The 18,244-nt window shown below is 43.6% G+C and overlaps 2 protein-coding genes across 2 annotated transcripts in view; one reads left to right on the forward strand and one right to left on the reverse strand.

The window, feature by feature from the left end:
• The window catches only part of LOC138747361 (uncharacterized), a 39,419-nt gene extending 37,938 nt beyond the window's left edge, over positions 1-1,481 (reverse strand). The window contains exon 1 of the mRNA XM_069906484.1: positions 763-1,481. Coding sequence (XP_069762585.1) covers positions 763-1,221 — 459 coding nt within the window. The 5' untranslated portion in view covers positions 1,222-1,481. The remainder of the gene's footprint in view (positions 1-762) is intronic.
• The window catches only part of LOC138746570 (sodium/glucose cotransporter 4-like), an 18,308-nt gene continuing 680 nt past the window's right edge, over positions 617-18,244 (forward strand). The window contains exons 1-6 of the mRNA XM_069904859.1: positions 617-1,329; positions 8,817-8,924; positions 11,220-11,370; positions 13,479-13,647; positions 16,126-16,402; positions 17,449-17,583. Coding sequence (XP_069760960.1) covers positions 8,915-8,924; positions 11,220-11,370; positions 13,479-13,647; positions 16,126-16,402; positions 17,449-17,583 — 742 coding nt within the window. The 5' untranslated portion in view covers positions 617-1,329; positions 8,817-8,914. The remainder of the gene's footprint in view (positions 1,330-8,816; positions 8,925-11,219; positions 11,371-13,478; positions 13,648-16,125; positions 16,403-17,448; positions 17,584-18,244) is intronic.

Consider the following 18,244-nt stretch of genomic DNA (forward strand, 5'->3'; position numbering starts at 1 on the left):
TCAAGAGCCTCTTCCAATATCTCTCTAGGCATTCTTCAAACAGGTGGTGTGTAGAAATGTTTATATTTCTAACCAATTTAAGGTAACATTCTAAGTTTTATGATGATACTTTATTTATCTATCAAGTCGTTTGAAATCCTTTTCCAGTGGTACCACCTTAAGTAATCCTGAACTAACCACAGAGCACCTATGGCACAGGATGCTTTCCAGCAAGTAACACACATGCCCAATCATTCCAACGTTTTCTCATGTTTGTCCCACTCCAAGATCACAGCCCAGAATCTAAGGTGGTGCTAAGGCAGTGCTCCTTCAGTGTTCAACTCAATGGACCCCATGTCCAGTCATTGAGAAGGATGGGGCTATTTTAAAGAAAGGCGAGCTTGTTTTTCTTGGATCTGGAGATCGTCCTACGGGGCTCCAGGCTTCACCATCGTCCCCAACCCCTCCCACCCTAGATCTCCCTCTCCTCTGCACCCTCAGACTGGATGAAGGAGATGCCCCCTAGCATGTCCACTTGCTGACTTCTTCCAGCAGATGTGAATGGCAGGTTGATGGGCAAGGTGTGCCGGAAGTCGGCTGGTTCTTTCCTGAGTTAAAACCACAACGCTGGAGAAACTCAACAGGGCAGTGTACTTTATTGAGCAAAACTAAAGATACATCACCGAGGTTTCGGGCTTGAGCCCTTCATCAAGGTCTTTCCTGGGCAGCTTGGTGCGGACAGGTCGGGGACGCGCCCGGACGTCACGCCAACGCAGCTCTCACCTTCTGCGCCTGGCCGATTAACCTGCGGATCATCTCCTTGATGTGGATGGAGCCGTCCACGGGAGGCTGCGTGTACACGTTGGCCCGGGTCACGCCGCGGTAGGCAGCGCAGTCCGGCCAGCCCAGCTCCAAGCTGGGGCGCGACACGTCCGAGAGCTCGGGCCAGTAATGCAGCGACACGGGCTTCTGCTCCCCGGGGCGCTCAGCCTCCCGGCTGCAAGGCGGCCCGTCGTCCAGGAAGTCCCTGACCGAGCCCAGGAGGTGCTGGATGTCCAACTCGGACAGGAACTCCCGCAGATTTTCTTCGGCCACCGCTTGGTTGAAGGCACGGATCCCTCCTGTCACCAGCGCTTCCACCGCCAGCCTCTGCCCCTCGCTGTAGAAGAACTCGGGCTTGGACTCGTTGGTCCGAAAGTTAATGTGCCCCTCGTCCAAGCACTGCAACTGCGAGAGAGCCATTCCTCCGCAGCCCTGTAATCGGCTCCAACCGAGCAAGGACTCGCCGAATGCAACGGGACTGACACGTCGATAGATACTTTCCACCTCCCGCTTCCCAGCCCCTCCCAGGTATGAGGCCGGTCCACACCCTGCATTTCCTCCTCTCACACCCACGGGGACTTTTTTTCTCTCTCACGTTGAATCGTGTGCACTCTCAAAGCAGGAAGCTGACTCAGACCTCATTGCTGGGATGGGTCGCTTCAAGCCACAAGCGACCAAGGGGAGAAGTGAGGTCGGGCAGTGTCTGTGGAAGAAGGACACCTGAGCTCTGTGTCCACTGGAATAACAGGGACCTCCCAGTGGCCAACCCTTTCAATTCCGCACCCCATTCCCACACCGGACGTGGCCTCATGCTCTGGCAGAGGTTACCCGCAAATTGGAGGAACAACTTCCTTCTGAGTATTAAGTGGTCTTCTCAGTTAAACCCCTTTTCTTTCTCTATCCCTCCAGCTCTCCTCTCCTTCCTCTGCATTCAGAGATCTATGCCCTTCCCTATCCCTCCAGCTCTCCTCTCCTTCCTCTGCATTCAGAGATCTATGCCCTTCCCTATCCCTCCAGCTCTCCACTCTTCCCTCTCCATTCTGAGATCTATGCCCTTCCCTATCCCTCCAGCTCTCCTCTCCTTCCTCTGCATTCAGAGATCTATGCCCTTCCCTATCCCTCCAGCTCTCCTCTCCTCCCTCTGCATTCAGAGATCTATGCCCTTCCCTATCCCTCCAGCTCTCCTCTCCTTCCTCTGCATTCAGAGATCTATGCCCTTCCCTATCCCTCCAGCTCTCCTCTCCTTCCTCTGCATTCAGAGATCTATGCCCTTCCCTATCCCTCCAACTCTCCTCTCTTCCCTCTCCATTCAGAGATCTATGCCCTTCCCTATCCCTCCAGCTCTCCTCTCCTTCCTCTGCATTCAGAGATCTATGCCCTTCCCTATCCCTCCAGCTCTCCTCTCTTCCCTCTCCATTCAGAGATCTATGCCCTTCCCTATCCCTCCAGCTCTCCTCTCTTCCCTCTGCATTCAGAGATCTATGCCCTTCCCTATCCCTCTAGCTCTCCTCTCCTCCCTCTGCATTCAGAGATCTATGCCCTTCCCTATCCCTCCAGCTCTCCTCTCCTCCCTCTCCATTCAGAGATCTATGCCCTTCCCTATCCCTCCTGCTCTCCTCTCCTTCCTCTGCATTCAGAGATCTATGCCCTTCCCTATCCCTCCAGCTCTCCTCTCCTTCCTCTGCATTCAGAGATCTATGCCCTTCCCTATCCCTCCAGCTCTCCTCTCTTCCCTCTGCATTCAGAGATCTATGCCCTTCCCTATCCCTCCAGCTCTCCTCTCCTCCCTCTGCATTCAGAGATCTATGCCCTTCCCTATCCCTCCAGCTCTCCTCTCCTCCCTCTCCATTCAGAGATCTATGCCCTTCCCTATCCCTCCAGCTCTCCTCTCCTTCCTCTGCATTCAGAGATCTATGCCCTTCCCTATCCCTCCAGCTCTCCTCTCCTCCCTCTGCATTCAGAGATCTATGCCCTTCCCTATCCCTCCAGCTCTCCTCTCCTCCCTCTCCATTCAGAGATCTATGCCCTTCTCTATCCCTCCAGCTCTCCTCTCCTCCCTCTCCATTCAGAGATCTATTCCCTTCCCTATCCCTCCAACTCTCCTCTCCTCCCTCTCCATTCAGAGATCTATGCCCTTACCTATCCCTCCAGCTCTCCTCCCTCTCCATTCAGAGATCTATTCCCTTCCCTATCCCTCCAACTCTCCTCTCCTCCCTCTCCATTCAGAGATCTATGTCCTTCCCTATCCCTCCAGCTCTCCTCTCCTCCCTCTCCATTCAGAGATCTATGCCCTTCCCGAACACCTCAGCCTTTTTCTCTTCTAACCTATGACCAGTTGGCCTGAGCTCCTCCCTCTGTCCCTTCCTCCCTCCTCTCTTCTTATTGTCCCCACCCCCCTTCCTCTCCTCCCTGCCTGTTTATTCAGGCACCTTCCTGTTTTTGTGCACCCCTGAAGGACTCTCTTTCTCTCATACTGTAAGAGGTGCCAGGTGAGACTAATTGCGACACGTTGTCTGCCTTATAGTGTAATACTACATTTTATTTTAAACATACAGGCCCCCAAACCCATGCTGCCCAAATATCCCAATTAACCTACAACCCCCATATGTTATTGAAGAGTGGTAGAAAACCGTAGTGCCCGGGCGAAACCCACGCAGACTCGACAATAAAGGAATCTTAAATCTTGGTTACCCTTCTTATAGATACTTCATGATCAGCATGTTTGTATATTCCACAATTAAGGTCCAATTCTCTCTGAGAGATGGGTTTATTGTCATATACACAAGTATTCGCAGATGCACCAAAAGTCTTATTTGCCGTAGTCACACAGGTGCATGAGGTACACCAACAATTAATTTATCTTAATGTGCCATGAAACAAAAGGATAATAATATATACAAAAGGATAGATAAATATAGTTGATGTAAAAAATGTGATGTGACAATAGTACGCATAGATCTTTGGTGGTCCGGGGGAGTGTGTGTTTAGGACAGTATGGGATTACACTAATCTTGTATTAATTCCCTGGTCTCGGAGACGCAAGGTGACGAGGGGTCTCCAGTCTGTCACATTGACTCATGGTTCTCTTTCAACAGATGATGCCTGACCTCTTGAATGTTTCCTGCATTTTCTGTTTTTATTTCAGATTTCTGGCATCTGCAGCAATTTTTTAAAACCTATCATTATCCATAATGAGGCTTGGCTTCAGATTACAAAGTGTCTGCTCACATCCCACAAGTTGCATGGTCACCAGGTGTTACCCCAACCCTGGCATTTATATAACTGCCTAATTCGTCCATCAATAAAAAAAAGTCTCCCAGCATCTTGAAGAAGTCATGCGGATACCAGTTAAAGGTTTTCAAAACTGGCCACAGAGTAATTGTTGGCAAAGATGATCTCCTTAAGGGCTTAAGGAGCAGTTTAGGGATCATGTAAAGTCATGGGTGATAACATCATCACAAAATCCAAGTGCTTTTATTCCCTGAAGCCATTCAGCCCATCGAATCTCTGATGGCTCTAGAATCAGAGCCATACAGCATGGAACAGGATCTTTTTCTCAACTTAACCACGCCATCAGTTGGTGTTCTGGGCTTGTCCTGTTTGCCAGCATTTGTTTCATATCCTTCTAAACCCTTCCTTTCCACATAACTGTTCAAATGTCTGAATCATCACAATCTTACTTTTATAGCTTCCTCTGGGAGCTCATTCCAGATTCAGACCTCTCTCCAGGTGAAAAGGTTGCTCCTCAGGTCTCCTTAAATCTCTCCCCTCTCACATTAGTCCTATACTCTCTTGTCCTAGAATCGTCTACACTGGGAAAAAGACAATGAGCATCCTCTTTGTTTATACCCAATTTCTCTTAATAGGGGTTGCAGTTAAATTTCTGGTTAGATCATTCTCCTGTGAAGTGGGAGGGTTAAAAGTGCAAACTAAATGGAAGATTTGCCAAATGATCTTCCAAACAATTTTCAGATTGATTTCACACGTATGAGAACTTTTGTCAAAATGTTTTTATATATTTAATTTTTAATGGTTATCTCCTTTCAAATAAAGGATAGTTTATAATGTAAACATGAAATTATTTTGCACAAAATTACATAGCTCTTGCAATCTAGAAACAGGCTCTTTGACCCAACAGGTTTATACTCCACAAAACCTCCTCCCATCGTATAACATCTGACACCACCAGCGCACCACTTCATCTTCATGTCTTTCCCTTAAGTCAGTGGTTTTCAACCTTTTCTTTCCGCTCACATACCACTTCAGGTAATCCCTGTGCCATCAGTGCTCTGTGATTAGTAAGGGATTGCTTAAGGTGGGATGTGGGTGGGAAGGGAAGGTTGAGAATCACTGCTCTAGACCCAATTGTTACTGAAATATTTTGCTTGAGATAGTCGTTGGCCCATTTCCTTTGGAATTATGAAACTGTGCACATAACGTGTCAATGAGGGACGATTAAAGCAGTGGTTTTCAACCTTTTTCTTTCCACTCACATCCCACCTTAAGCAATCCCTTACTAATCACAGAGCACCTATGGCATAAGGATTACCTGAAGTGGTATGTGAGTGGAAAGAAAAAGGTTGAGGACCACTGGCTCAAGGTAAGAAGTACCTCATGGGTTTCACCAATGCAGGATGTGCATTTTGCATTTTTTCCACACTAGCACCAGTTTGATGTATATCCAGATGAATTCTCAAGTGAGGATGTCATTAATAATTCATGAGTATTCTAAAAATCTTAGCCTACCACTACCAGAAACTACCAGGGCACGTTGAGTTAAATGTCAGTTACAAGGACAGAAACAGGCCATTTAACTCAACTGGTTTGTGATTCAAAGTGCAAAGTAGTAGTGATAATTTGCCCTCTAATAAGGAAATCGGCCCCAAAAACTGCCAGGATTACATTCACAAAATGTCCATCAGAAGCAGGTTACATGGTTTGGTGAAGATTAAGATTTGGTAAAGATTGAAATTGCATGACGTGTTGCAAAATAACAATTCATTTCATGCATAAAAATGCCTCAGGGATTAAAATCCTGTCAGGGAAGTTATTAGTTAATTTATAGAAAATAAAGCCTGAAATTTCCCAACTGAATCAGGAAAGTCCAAAACATTTATGAGAAAAATATAGCTGCCATCTAAATATATCCAGATAGAGGAAAGATTTGATAGGCTACTTTTTTTCAATACATTTTTTTCTACTTTTACGTGAGTTTCTTATCAGTTTTTGAAGTCGTAAAGAAGACTTGATATGAAGAATGTGGTCATGAGCCCTTATATCAGTCAAATGTACAAAAGGTCAAAACATCCTTTCTTGGGCATCAGAATAACATACTATTACAGGAATCTTTACTGTGGCTATTTTTTTGTTTGCTATTTATGGATTATTTTAGATGGATCTACACACAAAGGATTGTGTAGAAAAAGAAGGTTGTACTATTTAAGTGTGCGAAAATGTAACATTCAAATGCTAAGAAGAAAAGCAATTTTCCTCTGACCATGTATAAAATGTTAATTTATATGGTATGTACTGTATTTTAGTGATGCAAAAGGTTCAGTGGCATAATTGAACCAGATATATATTAAATGATGCCTAATGGTTTATGTATCTACATAGAACAAAACATAAGGTCAATTGGGCAGAGTTGGATATCACAGGCTCATAGCCTGGAAGGGCCTGTAACTATGTCTAAATTTTAAAATAGAACAAGTTTTTTTTTCCCACACTGAAAGTCCTTTTGGACAAATTATCTGTTTTGATTCTGTCTGACTCCTGCAATGTTAACCATAAAATGATTAAAACTAAATGAGGGATTATTGGATTAATACCCAGAGTTCTGGACCATTAATCCAGAGAGAGAATAGTTCAAATCAAACAGTGAAACACAAGCCATAGAATGAGTTTGGAATTAATCTAGTCTCTTTTGATGGCAATGACAAAATTACTTGCCTGTTGTAAAATCCATCTGGTTCACTGATGTCCTTCAGGGATGGAAGCTGCTATCCTTACCCTTCGCACATGAAATGTGACTCCAGGTTAAGTCCCTCCTCAATTCAGGGGCAGTGAAGGATAATGCCACTGACGTTCACTTCCTGAGCATTATTTGGGAGCCTGCTCCTAACCACCCCCAATCTGTCTTGAGCAATGTCTCATTGATGGAAATAGTTCTTGGAAGCGCTAGACCTCAGGCGTTTGTGTCTGTTCTGATTGTGATTGATTTGAGTCATCTGGGAGTGAAGGTATTTGTAATTCAAAGGCTGATGTACTCATGCTGGTTACTGGCAGGTATAAAGTAGGGATGAGAAACAGTCTGAACTTGCCATTTTCATGACAAACTGCTTTTTAGCAAATAATTTTGCAGGGTACATAATTATTTTGGTATTTTTCTAGTGAATGTTTTTGTAAATGATTTGTTATTAGATAGCTCACTTTGAAGGAAGCTCCCATTCTTTCTTCACTAAATATTAATCTCCATTAAATGATAACCTGGTCATGATAAACGTTGACTGCTAATCTTCAAATTTGTTAAGGAAATTGGAGATGCGCTCATTATAACTTTCCATTGGTCTCCAGATTTTAAAAAAAATTGACATTCAGCACAGTAACTGGCCCTTTCAGCCCATGAGCCCAGTTTCGCCCAATTAACCTACAATCCCCGTTCGTTTTGAAGGATGGGACAAAACTGTAGCACCTGGAGGAAACCCATGCACATACGGGGGGAGCATCCAAATTCTTTACAGACAGTGCTGGCACTGTAAAAGCATTGTGCTAAACAGTACGCTAACTGCGCTGCCCTGCTACATTAACCGTGCCTCCCCCTCTTAGATTTGAAGTAGAGATTTAAAGAGCACATTAGGACAAACTTACCTATTTATAAGTAAGTTATTGGAATCTGAGACATTTATTGAGAGATTGATGTTGGCTTTAGAGTGCATGCAGATACCTGAGAGACACCTGAGAAGCCAAGCATTCATCTGAAAACCATCTCAGCACAGGTGTGAACTGCTCTGCTCAAGAACGCAAGATATTGCAGTTGTGAACGCAGTTCGGACCATCTCACAAACCAGACTCCCTTCATCTACACTCCATCCCACTGTATCAGAAAAGCAGCCAACATACTAAAACACATCCCACCCAAGTCACACTCTCTTCACCCCCTTCCAAAAGACAGGAGTTACGAGAGTTTCAAGTTCCAGTTTTTATTGTCATCCGATTGTACCAGTACAACTGGACGAAACAGTGTTCTCTGTCCACAATGCAGAACAGTGCAAACACACATATGGGCATAATACATATACAGACAAACAATGCATATATCCACTACACACCGTATATGAAAATAAATATTATTAATAAATAGTAGAGTCACAGAGAGTTGTTTTAGTAATCGTTCAGCAGTCTCGCTGCCCATGCGAAGAAGCTACTCCTCAGCCCGGTGATTCTGGCTCTAATATCTCTGCATCTTTTTTTCCCAATGGGAGTGGCAGGAAGTGTTAGTGGTTTGAAAACATGAACCTCCTGATTGAAGGACACTTTCTTCCCTGCTGTTATCAGACTCATGAATGGGCCTCCCATTGGTAAAAGTTAATAGCCCTGCACAGTTTAATTGTGCTTTTCTCTATACTTTGTTCAGCACTTTATCCTAGTTGCGCTGTACCCTACACATTTTGGCCTGCTGCAACACTTGTTTTCTTACTGCCCTAACTGCTGCACTTAAGTGTGGGAGAGAGAGCAACACATTGATACTGAAAACTCACACCCTCTAATCCAGACAGCATCCTGACAAATCTTTCCACTTTCCAGGGCACATAACCTAACCAAAGCATTTTATAGCTGCAACATGATTTCCTCACTTACACTTATACTCAATGCCCCAACCAGCATACCATGTGCCTTATTTACCACCCTATCTACTTGTGTGGCCACTTTTAGTGAGCTATGAACTTGGGCTCTCAGATCCATTTGCACGTCACTGCTGTTAAGATTGTGATATTATTTCCATTCCTCATCCACAGATTCAGTCGCTTGCGTTGTCCCAGAAGAATGTTTTAAAGTATGCGGGGCCAAAGTGGGCTGTTCTAATATCGCTTTCCCAAAGCTCGTGATTGAACTCATGCCGGACGGTAACTTCTCATTATTTCTTTTATACAGAACTGGTTTCCTTCAGGAAGTCAATGATCACAGAAAGTTAGCACAAGTAGAAAGAAGTCAAAGTGTGAACGTGTAGAAAGTTGCTAACGCACTTGCATGATTTTCCCTTTCCTGATTATTTGAAAATTGTGAAACAACAGAAGGAAATGAAGGAATGCTTTCCAGTTTTCAAGTTCCGTTTGTTAAAATGAAAGTGGGATCAATCCCATATAATTTATAAGAAAGAAACATATAATTTAAGCATTTCATTGAATTATGCTTCACAATATAAACAAGTTATTTTTATACAGCACCTGTTCCAATTGCAAAACACTATAATTAATGTAATATTTCTGAATTATAATAACTGCTGTAACATGCAGACTGGAACCATATAACAGTTACAGTACAGAAACAGGCAATCTCGGCCCCTCGAATTCGTACCGATCTAAGTGATCTCCTCTAGTCCCACCTACCTGCACTTTGCCCATAACCTTCCAATTCCCTTTCATCCATATACCTATCCAACTTTTCCTTAAATGACAAAATTGACTTTGCTGTGACCAAGTCTTCTAGAAGGTCATTCCACTGAGCCACTACTCTCTGAGTGAAGTTCCCTCTCATGTTACTTCTAAACTTTTGCCCTCTAACTCTTAATTCGTGACCTCTTGTTTGAATCTCACCTACCCTCAAGGGAAAGAGCCTATTGACATCTACTCTATCCCTCTCATAATTTTAAACGCTTCTATCAAATCTCCCTCAATCTTCGATGCTCCAATGAATAAAGACCTAATCTACTCAATCTTTCTTTGAAATCTAGATTCTGAAATCCAGGCCACATTTTAGTAAATCTTCTCTGCACCCTCTCTACCTTATTGATATCCTTCCTAATATTTGGTGACCAGAACTGTACACAATATTCCAAATGTGGCCTCACCAATGCCTTGAATAGTCTCAACATCACTTCCCAACTCCTATATTCTATGCTTTGATTTATAAAGGCCAGCATGCCAAAAGCTTTCTTCACCACCCTATCCTCATGAGATTCCACCTTCAAAGAACCAGGAACTGTTATTCCTAGATCTTTCTGTTCTTCTGCATTCCTCAATGCCCTCCCGTTTACTGCATATGTCCTGTTTTGATGTTTTTTTCCAAAATGAATCTCTTCACACTTTTCAGAATTAAACTCCATCTGCCATCTTTCAGCCCACTCTTCTAAGCAGTCCAAATCCTTCGCAATCTCCGAAAACCTTCACTATCCACAACTTCACCTATCTTTGTATCATCTGCATATTTACTAATCCAGTTTACCACTCCATCATCCAAATCATTAATGTAAATGACAAATAACAAAGGACCGAATACCGATCCCTGAGGCACACCGCTTGTTACCGGCCTCCATCCTGACAGACACTTATCCTTCTACCTTCTAGCCACTGTTGAACCCATATAACTATTTCAAAATTAATACCTAGCGCTTGATCCTTCCGAATCAACCTTTCATGCAGAACCTTATCGAAGGCCTTACTGGAATCCATATAGACAACATCTACTGCTCTACCCTCATCAGCATTCCTAGTTACCTCCTCAAAAAATTCAACAAGATTTGTCAAATATAATCTTCCATGCACAAACGCATGTTGAGTGTTTCTAATCAGACCTGTCTCTCTAGATACTTATATATATTATTTCTAAGAATATTTTCCATTAGCTTACTGACCACAGATGTCAAACTAATTGCTAGGCTTACTAAACATTGTCTCTCTGCACCTCTCCTTACTCTTCAAGCTGAAGTTTATTGGCGCATGTGAGAAATTAGAAACTTGTGTTTCGTGTGCACTCCAGTTAGACCAGCCTTTCTCAATCTTTTTTTGACTCTTAGGATTCTGCTCAAAGTTTATGGGGACCCTGGCTTCTCTGTGAAGCAGTCAAGTTTTTGTTTCTTCTTTACTTCTCTCCTACTGACTGCATTAAAAAAAAACAAAATAAATGTTATGATTTCAGTCCATGCCCCCCGACCTTAAATGTGCTGCAGCCTCCCCCACCGTTGAGAATGGCTGATCTAGACAATTGAAGAGTAGTAAAACTGCAGGACAGAGTCTGTAAAATGTAATAGAGATCAGTTAGTTAGAATCTTTTCAGATGTGGATAGACATCTGCAACCCTATCTGAGCTTTTGGTCACCTGCCCCACTACCCTTGTGGGTAGATGGGTTTCAATTTTTGTTTGGCAACGCTCACGTTAAAAGGATGGGCTTTACTGGTTGTTGCTCTTTGAACTGATTCTAGGATTACGGGGACTAATGATTGCTGTCATCATGGCTGCTCTCATGTCATCCCTGACGTCAATATTTAACAGCAGCAGCACATTGTTTACCATGGACATCTGGAGAAAGGTCAGGAAAGATGCCAGTGAACAAGAATTACTCCTTGTTGGAAGGTAAGGCTTCAGGGCATTGCCCATAACCCTCCAAAAAAATCATAGTCATAGCTCAACTTTCCATCACTTTTGTCAGTCTCTTTTACTTTGTGTGCGTGCGATGTCACTATGTTCTCCCCTATCCTAGGAGCTGAAAATGCAGGTCTTTGTTGTTGCATCTTCCATCTTATCGATGAACTGATTAATCCCATTATTTTACAGTGGAACTTTCCTGTTTTCAAATGGCAGCATGAGAACTGCATTACTGTAGAATCACATCGTACAATTGGGGACCATTTAGTTTATTTATGATACATCGGCCTTTTCAGAACAGTCCATTTAATCACAATTCCCCGTGCTTGCCTCTTTGTTCTGCAAATTGGTTTCTTGCAAGTACCTGTACTGAGATTCAATTTGAATCAGGGTCCCATGACGCTGGGAACAGGGAGGTTTTGAAATCAGCCTGGATTGTTCTAATGGGAAATTGGCCGAGATCTCGACAGCTTCCTGCTCTGTTGTCAATCAATTCTACCTCTTTTTATCTGATGTTAACTTACTGCTCTACGCCTACAGGTTTTCTGATGTCATATCGTTGAGATACACTTCCTGGCCAAGCCCAATCCCAATGAGAGTTTCTTCTCTGAATCCTCCTTCCTTCCTTCTCCTGTTAGCTGCTTATTTGTTCTCCTCTCCTTCACCACTTCTTTCCTTGCATGGAAGGTGCCCCTTCTCCTGTCGAGAAATGGAGCCAGCTATTTTAAGTTCACGTATGGGCATTAACTATTCTTGAAACTAGAAGTGGCGGATTTAAGGATTGTGCTCCTTCTGTCTGAAGATAGCAACACTAATTAGGCCCTGGAGTTGACCCCCCCCCCCCCCCCCCAACTGCCCATTTTACACTAATCTTGTATTAATTCCCTGGTCTCTGAGACGCAAGATGGTGAGGGGTCTCCAGTCTGTTACATTGACTCGTGTTTCTCTTTCAACAGATGATGCCTGACCTCCTGAATGTTTCCAGCATTTTGTGTTTTTATTTCAGATTTCTGCTATCTGCAGCAATTTTTTAAAACCTATCATTATCCATAATGAGGCTTGGCTTCAGATTACAAAGTGTCTATCTCTGATAACCCTGAGATCCTCTTTCCAGTCCAGGCAGAATTTCTATTTATTGGTAGCTGGAAACTGTACTCAAGAAAAAAAGAGTAAATCACAAAAGTCTGTAGACACTGTGGTTGAAGTAAAAACACAATGCTGGAGAAACTCTACAGGTCAAGCAGTGTACTTGAAGTAGCAAAGATAGAGATACATAACAAACATTTTGGGCTTGAGTCTGCCATCCAGGTATAAGCAAAACAAAAAAAAAGATACGCATTCAAAAGAGAGAAATGTAAACAAAGAAAGAAATGCAAACAAACTGACTGTGCCAGACAGAAAAAAATAAATAATCAGTAATAAATAATGTGCAAAGTAAGGATGCGTAAATGAGCCTCTGATTGAGTTTGTTGTTGAGGACTCTGATGTTATTGAGGTTCCTAAACCTGGTGGTGTGAGTCTTGTGGCACCGATACCTCTTTCCTGATGGTAGTAGCAAGAACAGAGGGATCCTTGATGATCGCTACTGCTCTCCGACGGCAGTGTGATGTGCTGGAGTGCGCCCACTACCTTTTGCAGAGCTTTCCGCTCAGATTTGTGGCCCCGTACCAGGTTGCAATGCAGCCAGTCAGCACACTTTCAACTTCACGACCGTGGAAGTTTGCCAAGGTTTCCGATGTCAAACTGAATCTCCTGAGGAAGTTGAGGCTGTCTTCATGATGCTATTAGTATGTTGGGTCCAGCAGATTCTCTTTTTTGTTCCAGATACTGTCACCTCCAGTCTCTCTTGTGTCTGAAAGGAAACCAGTGATCGTTTCACGCTGGTACCCTTTCCTTAGAGCTGGGGACAAAGTGGAGGGGTTATAGAGCTGGAAAGGGGGGTGAGGCAGAGGACACTGGGGAGTTAGAGAGGTCAGGTGATAAGAAGCATTGTCTACTGACACAAGACTCCATTCCAAAGGGAAAGAATGATAATGTTGAACCTGCCCTGAACTATTTTGATAATATTTAACCTGTGCTTTGTTCTTTCCCTTGAGGATTGTGACTGTGATTCTAATTGCAGTTAGCCTGATCTGGATCCCCATCTTACAGAGTGCCAACAGCGGCCAACTCTTTGTTTACATTCAGTCAGTCACCAGCTACTTAGCTCCTCCAGTTACTGCTGTCTTTCTCCTTGCTGTTTTTTGGAAAAGAGCCAATGAACCGGTAAGTAATTTGAGCCCATGCTACCGATTGCCAATACCTTCAGTCTAAAATTCCCACCCCATTGGTGCTAACAGAAATACCATGTGGAGTCAGAGTTCGAAACAATGTGTTTTATTATGTGCATCAGAAGCTGATCTCCTGAACATGATTTTGGCACAGATTTTATATTCGCAATGAACATAATTACCAAAACTTGATTGACTTAGTTTTACTGTTGTAATTGCAGAGTGGAAGGTAGAATGATCTAGTTAGTGGCAAATTAACCCTTTGGACTCCATTTCCATGTTTTCAGGGACAACCAACAAGTGCGTATCCTCTATGACCCCATTTTCTGGGACTGGTTTTATACCCGGTCACCAGCTGGTTTGTACGAGTGTTTGTACTGTAGTTCACCCATGGACCCAATCCAATGTGCCCTGTATATATTACAAAAGGTTAAAAATAGCCAGAGTCCAAAGGGTTAAATAATGCTTAATTATCCATAAGTTTAACTTAGTTAACAATCCATTGGCATTTCTGTTTCAACTGTGTGTGGATGTTATAATTGTAACTTAAAAATATATCCAGCAAAATGTGCATGTTCCAGAAACCTGGCTGTATGCCACGGCTTCACTCTTGGGCCTGTCTTCGGTTTCCGGTTACCACATTAGCATAGCCCGCATCCCTCTTTACTCATTATAACCTTCACTATTCTTTCCCCTATAACCAAAATGTAGGCCTGAACAAAATAGTGGGGGGGGGGGGTGTGGGGGGAAGGAGCACAGTCCCCCAGGCAGGAAATAATAGATGGATAAGGGAGGGAGGGAGGGTGGATGGCTCTGCGATTGGAGAGAGAAGGGGTTGGAGAGCTGGAGAAAAGAAGGCAGAGGGATGGGGAAGAGAGGGAGAATGGGGAGAAGGATACTGGAAGATAGAGGGATAGGGAAGAGAGGGAAAATGAAGAGAAGGATACTGGAGGATAGAGGGATGAGGAGAATGGGGAGAAGGATACTGGAGGATAGAGGGATGGGGAGAATGAGGAGAAGGATACTGGAGGATAGAGGGATGGGGAAGAGAGGGATAATGGGGAGAAGGATACTGGAGGATAGAGGGATGGGGAAGAGAGGAAAAATGGAGAGGATACTGGAGGATAGAGGGATGGGGAGAATGATACTGGAGGATAGAGGGATAGGGAAGAGAGGAAGAATGGGGAGAAGGATACTGGAGGACAGAAGACAGAGGGTCAAAGAATAGTCAAATAATTCTGGTTAATGTGTATCCAACATAATTTTTAAATGTGTTATCTGGCCTTTATCTCATTGGAGCCTTTGCATCTGGATTATGTCCTCAGATCCACAGAGTGGTGGCTTGAATCTTGCATGCTGGATTCTGAAGGTCGAGTGAGCACTGAGCCTCAGCTGATGTTCCCTTCTGGCTTGAGTCCAAATGATTGAATCTATCCCTTGTCCAAACAAGAGAGCAGGGCATTGCCCACCACAAAGCCGATGTTTTGGTTTTCCATCCAGAACTTTGGTTAGATCTTACTTGGAGTAACTGTGTGTAATTCTGGTCGGCCCATTACAGGAAGGGTGTGAAGGCTTTGGACAGGGTACAGATTTACAGGAATACTTGGATTAGAGGGTATGAACTATAAGGAGGTATCGAACAAACTTGGTTGTTTTCTCTAGAGCAGCCATTCTCAACGGGGAGGGCATGGACTGAAATCATCAAATGTTTTTTATATTTATGATGCAGTTGGTGGGAGAGAAGTAGGGAAGAAACCAACTAAACTTTATTTTTAAAAAAATGCGACATACAGTGTGTAGCAGGCAATTTGGCCCTACGAGTCCATGCTGCCCAATTGACACCCCATTAACCTACACCCCAGTACATTTTTGAAGGGTGGGAGGAAACCCATGGGAAGAACGTACAACCTCCTTACAGACAGCGCAGGATTCGAACCCAGGTCCGGTCCTGATCCCTGGCGCTGTGAAGGCGTTGCAGTAACCGCTGTGCCAACTGAAACTTGACTGCTTCACAGGGAAGGGGGCCCATAAGCTTTGAGCAGAATCCTCAGGGGGCTGTGCTAGAGAGTTGGAAGCCGAGGAGAGACCTGACAGGAATTTATAAAGTTATGAGAGGCATAGATAGGACAGACAGAATCTTTCTCCCTGGTAAAAATGTCAAACACTAGTAGACATATTTTTAAGGAGAAAGTTAAAGGAGATGCAAGGGGTACATTTTTATTGTCCAGAGAGCGGCAGGGGGCTGGAATAAGATGCTGGGGTGGTGGTGAGAACAGATATGATAGTGGTGGTTAAGCCGCTTCTAGATAGAGACATGTGTAAGCAGGGAATGGAGCACTGGTAATATGGAACATGTGCATTTAGAAGTGATTTAGTTTAATGTGGCTTCGTGATCGGCAAAGGTCTCGGTCTGTTCCTGGGATGTACTGGTCCACATTTTACGGCTGAGTCAGTCAGGTTTTCTTGCTTACAGGGTGCATTCTGGGGCCTGATTTTTGGATTGGCGGTCGGACTGGTGAGAATGATTATGGAATTTTCATACCCTCCCCCGCAATGTGGCGTGTTCGATCCCAGACCGGCAATCCTGAAGAAAGTTCACTACCTCCACTTTGCAATCATACTGTGTGCCTTGACAGCTCTCGTTGTCATGGCAACCAGCCTGCTGACAGAGGCTCCCAACGAAAGCCAGGTATGTTCCAACCACTGCTTTTTCCTCAGTTTCTGCCCAAGCAACTCTCCCCTGTGGTGGCGTTGGTGGGTTGGGAAGGTGGCAGGACTATGGACTGGGGTCTTTGTATTTTCACAAGTCATCTTTTAACCTCCCCATTCCCCTCTTCACCTCTTCCCTACACCAGCACCTATCTCCCCAACCTCCAGCCCACTCTCTGACACCCTGGGGAAGATTTTCAGCTGGGTTTAAAACTCCTGCAGAAGAAACCTGGTGGTATTGCAGGGAAAAGAAATGAAGAGTTTTCCACAAAGGACAGCCCATCCACAAACTCTCATTTTTAGTGGTCAGTGAGTGCAAAAATCTTATGTGGTGCAATTTTTTCTTTTCCTGTGACAAAAGTACGTGCACACTGAATGCTTGTGCAATGTAAACTTGAAATTGTTTCAAGGTAATTTTAGCACAGCCTCTCTCTCATGGCTAATAAAACTATATTGGCATGTTTTAATATAATACAAGTAGGATTGCATTCTCCGAACTAACGTATTTCGTTTGAACTACATTATTTAAGATTACTAACCTTTTGTGCGCACATTCATTTCCTTTGTGGGCTGGTTGCAAAACATGTGTGCGTGGACACATGCGGGAACAGTGCTGGTGACAGAATCTTTGGGTGCATTTTGCAGTGTTAATTTATGTACTTCATACTTTTTCTCTAGCAATTAATGTGCTTGCTTTAAGCTTAATACAGGCTAAATAATATCCAGTTTGGTCCAAAACGATCCAAGCTATTAGAGATGTTCTTTTCAAAATCAGAATTTATTGTCATCAACACGCCCACAAAATTCATTGATAGAATCACAGTGCAAACTTCTATATAAACCACATTACAAAATAAATAAAAATAATGCAGAAAGAAAAAGTCAAAAAAAGTGAGGCAGAGTCTGTGGTTCACTGTTTATTCAGGAATCTCATGACAGAGGGAAGAAGCTGTCCTTGTGCCGCTGGGTGCTCGTCTTCAGGCTCCTGTACCTTTTCCCCATTGGTAACAGAGTGAAGAGGATATGGCCTGGGTGGTGGAGGTCCTTGAGGATAGATGCTGCTTTCTTAAGACACCATCTCTTGTAGATGTGCTCGATGAAGTGAAGACTGGTGGCCGTGATGCCACAGGCCACGTTAACAACCCTCTGGCATTTTTTCCTGTCCTGACTGTTGGCCCCTCTGTACCAGACAGTGATGCAACCAGCCAGAATGCTCTCCATGGTACACCTGTTTCCGAGAGTCCTTGCTGACCTACCGAATTTCCTCAAATTCCTCACAAAGTATCGCCGCTGCCCATTCTTCCTTTTCCCCTAATTTCATTCTTTTCCTCTAATTATCTGTCCTCATTCACCTATGAACTAGGTGGCTCTGTTAAAAAATTGCATTATCTGGATACATTTGTCTGTGTTCATCACAGATATTCCCTCCGACCTCCCTGGTCCTTTTGTATCGTCTTCTCAACTTTCTAATCACTGAGTTAAATTGTTCCATTGTCAGGTGAATATAAAAAATACAGTGAGAAGCTACATTTTGCATGCTATCCAGGCAAGTCAACTCATGCAACAAGTAGTACCATAATAGCAAATAAATAAAACAGCGTAGGGATAACGTAGAAAACAATGCAAGGGTAACCTTGGATTTCTCTCCACAGATGCTGCTTGACCTACTGAGCATTTCCAGCACTATGTTCACGGACCTGATGTGGGTCTTGGCCTGAAACATTCTTCTCTCTCTGCAGGTGCTGCCTGACCCACTGAGTTCCTCCATTAGTTTGGTCTTTTTTTTTGCTTTGTGTTTTTCATTGGACCCTTATTACTTGTATCAACAATTATTTCATTTGAAGGATGAATTATTCTAAATCTAAAATAAGTGTCATTACTAA

This window comes from Narcine bancroftii, chromosome 12 (assembly GCF_036971445.1).
Source record: "Narcine bancroftii isolate sNarBan1 chromosome 12, sNarBan1.hap1, whole genome shotgun sequence".
NCBI lineage: Eukaryota > Metazoa > Chordata > Chondrichthyes > Torpediniformes > Narcinidae > Narcine > Narcine bancroftii.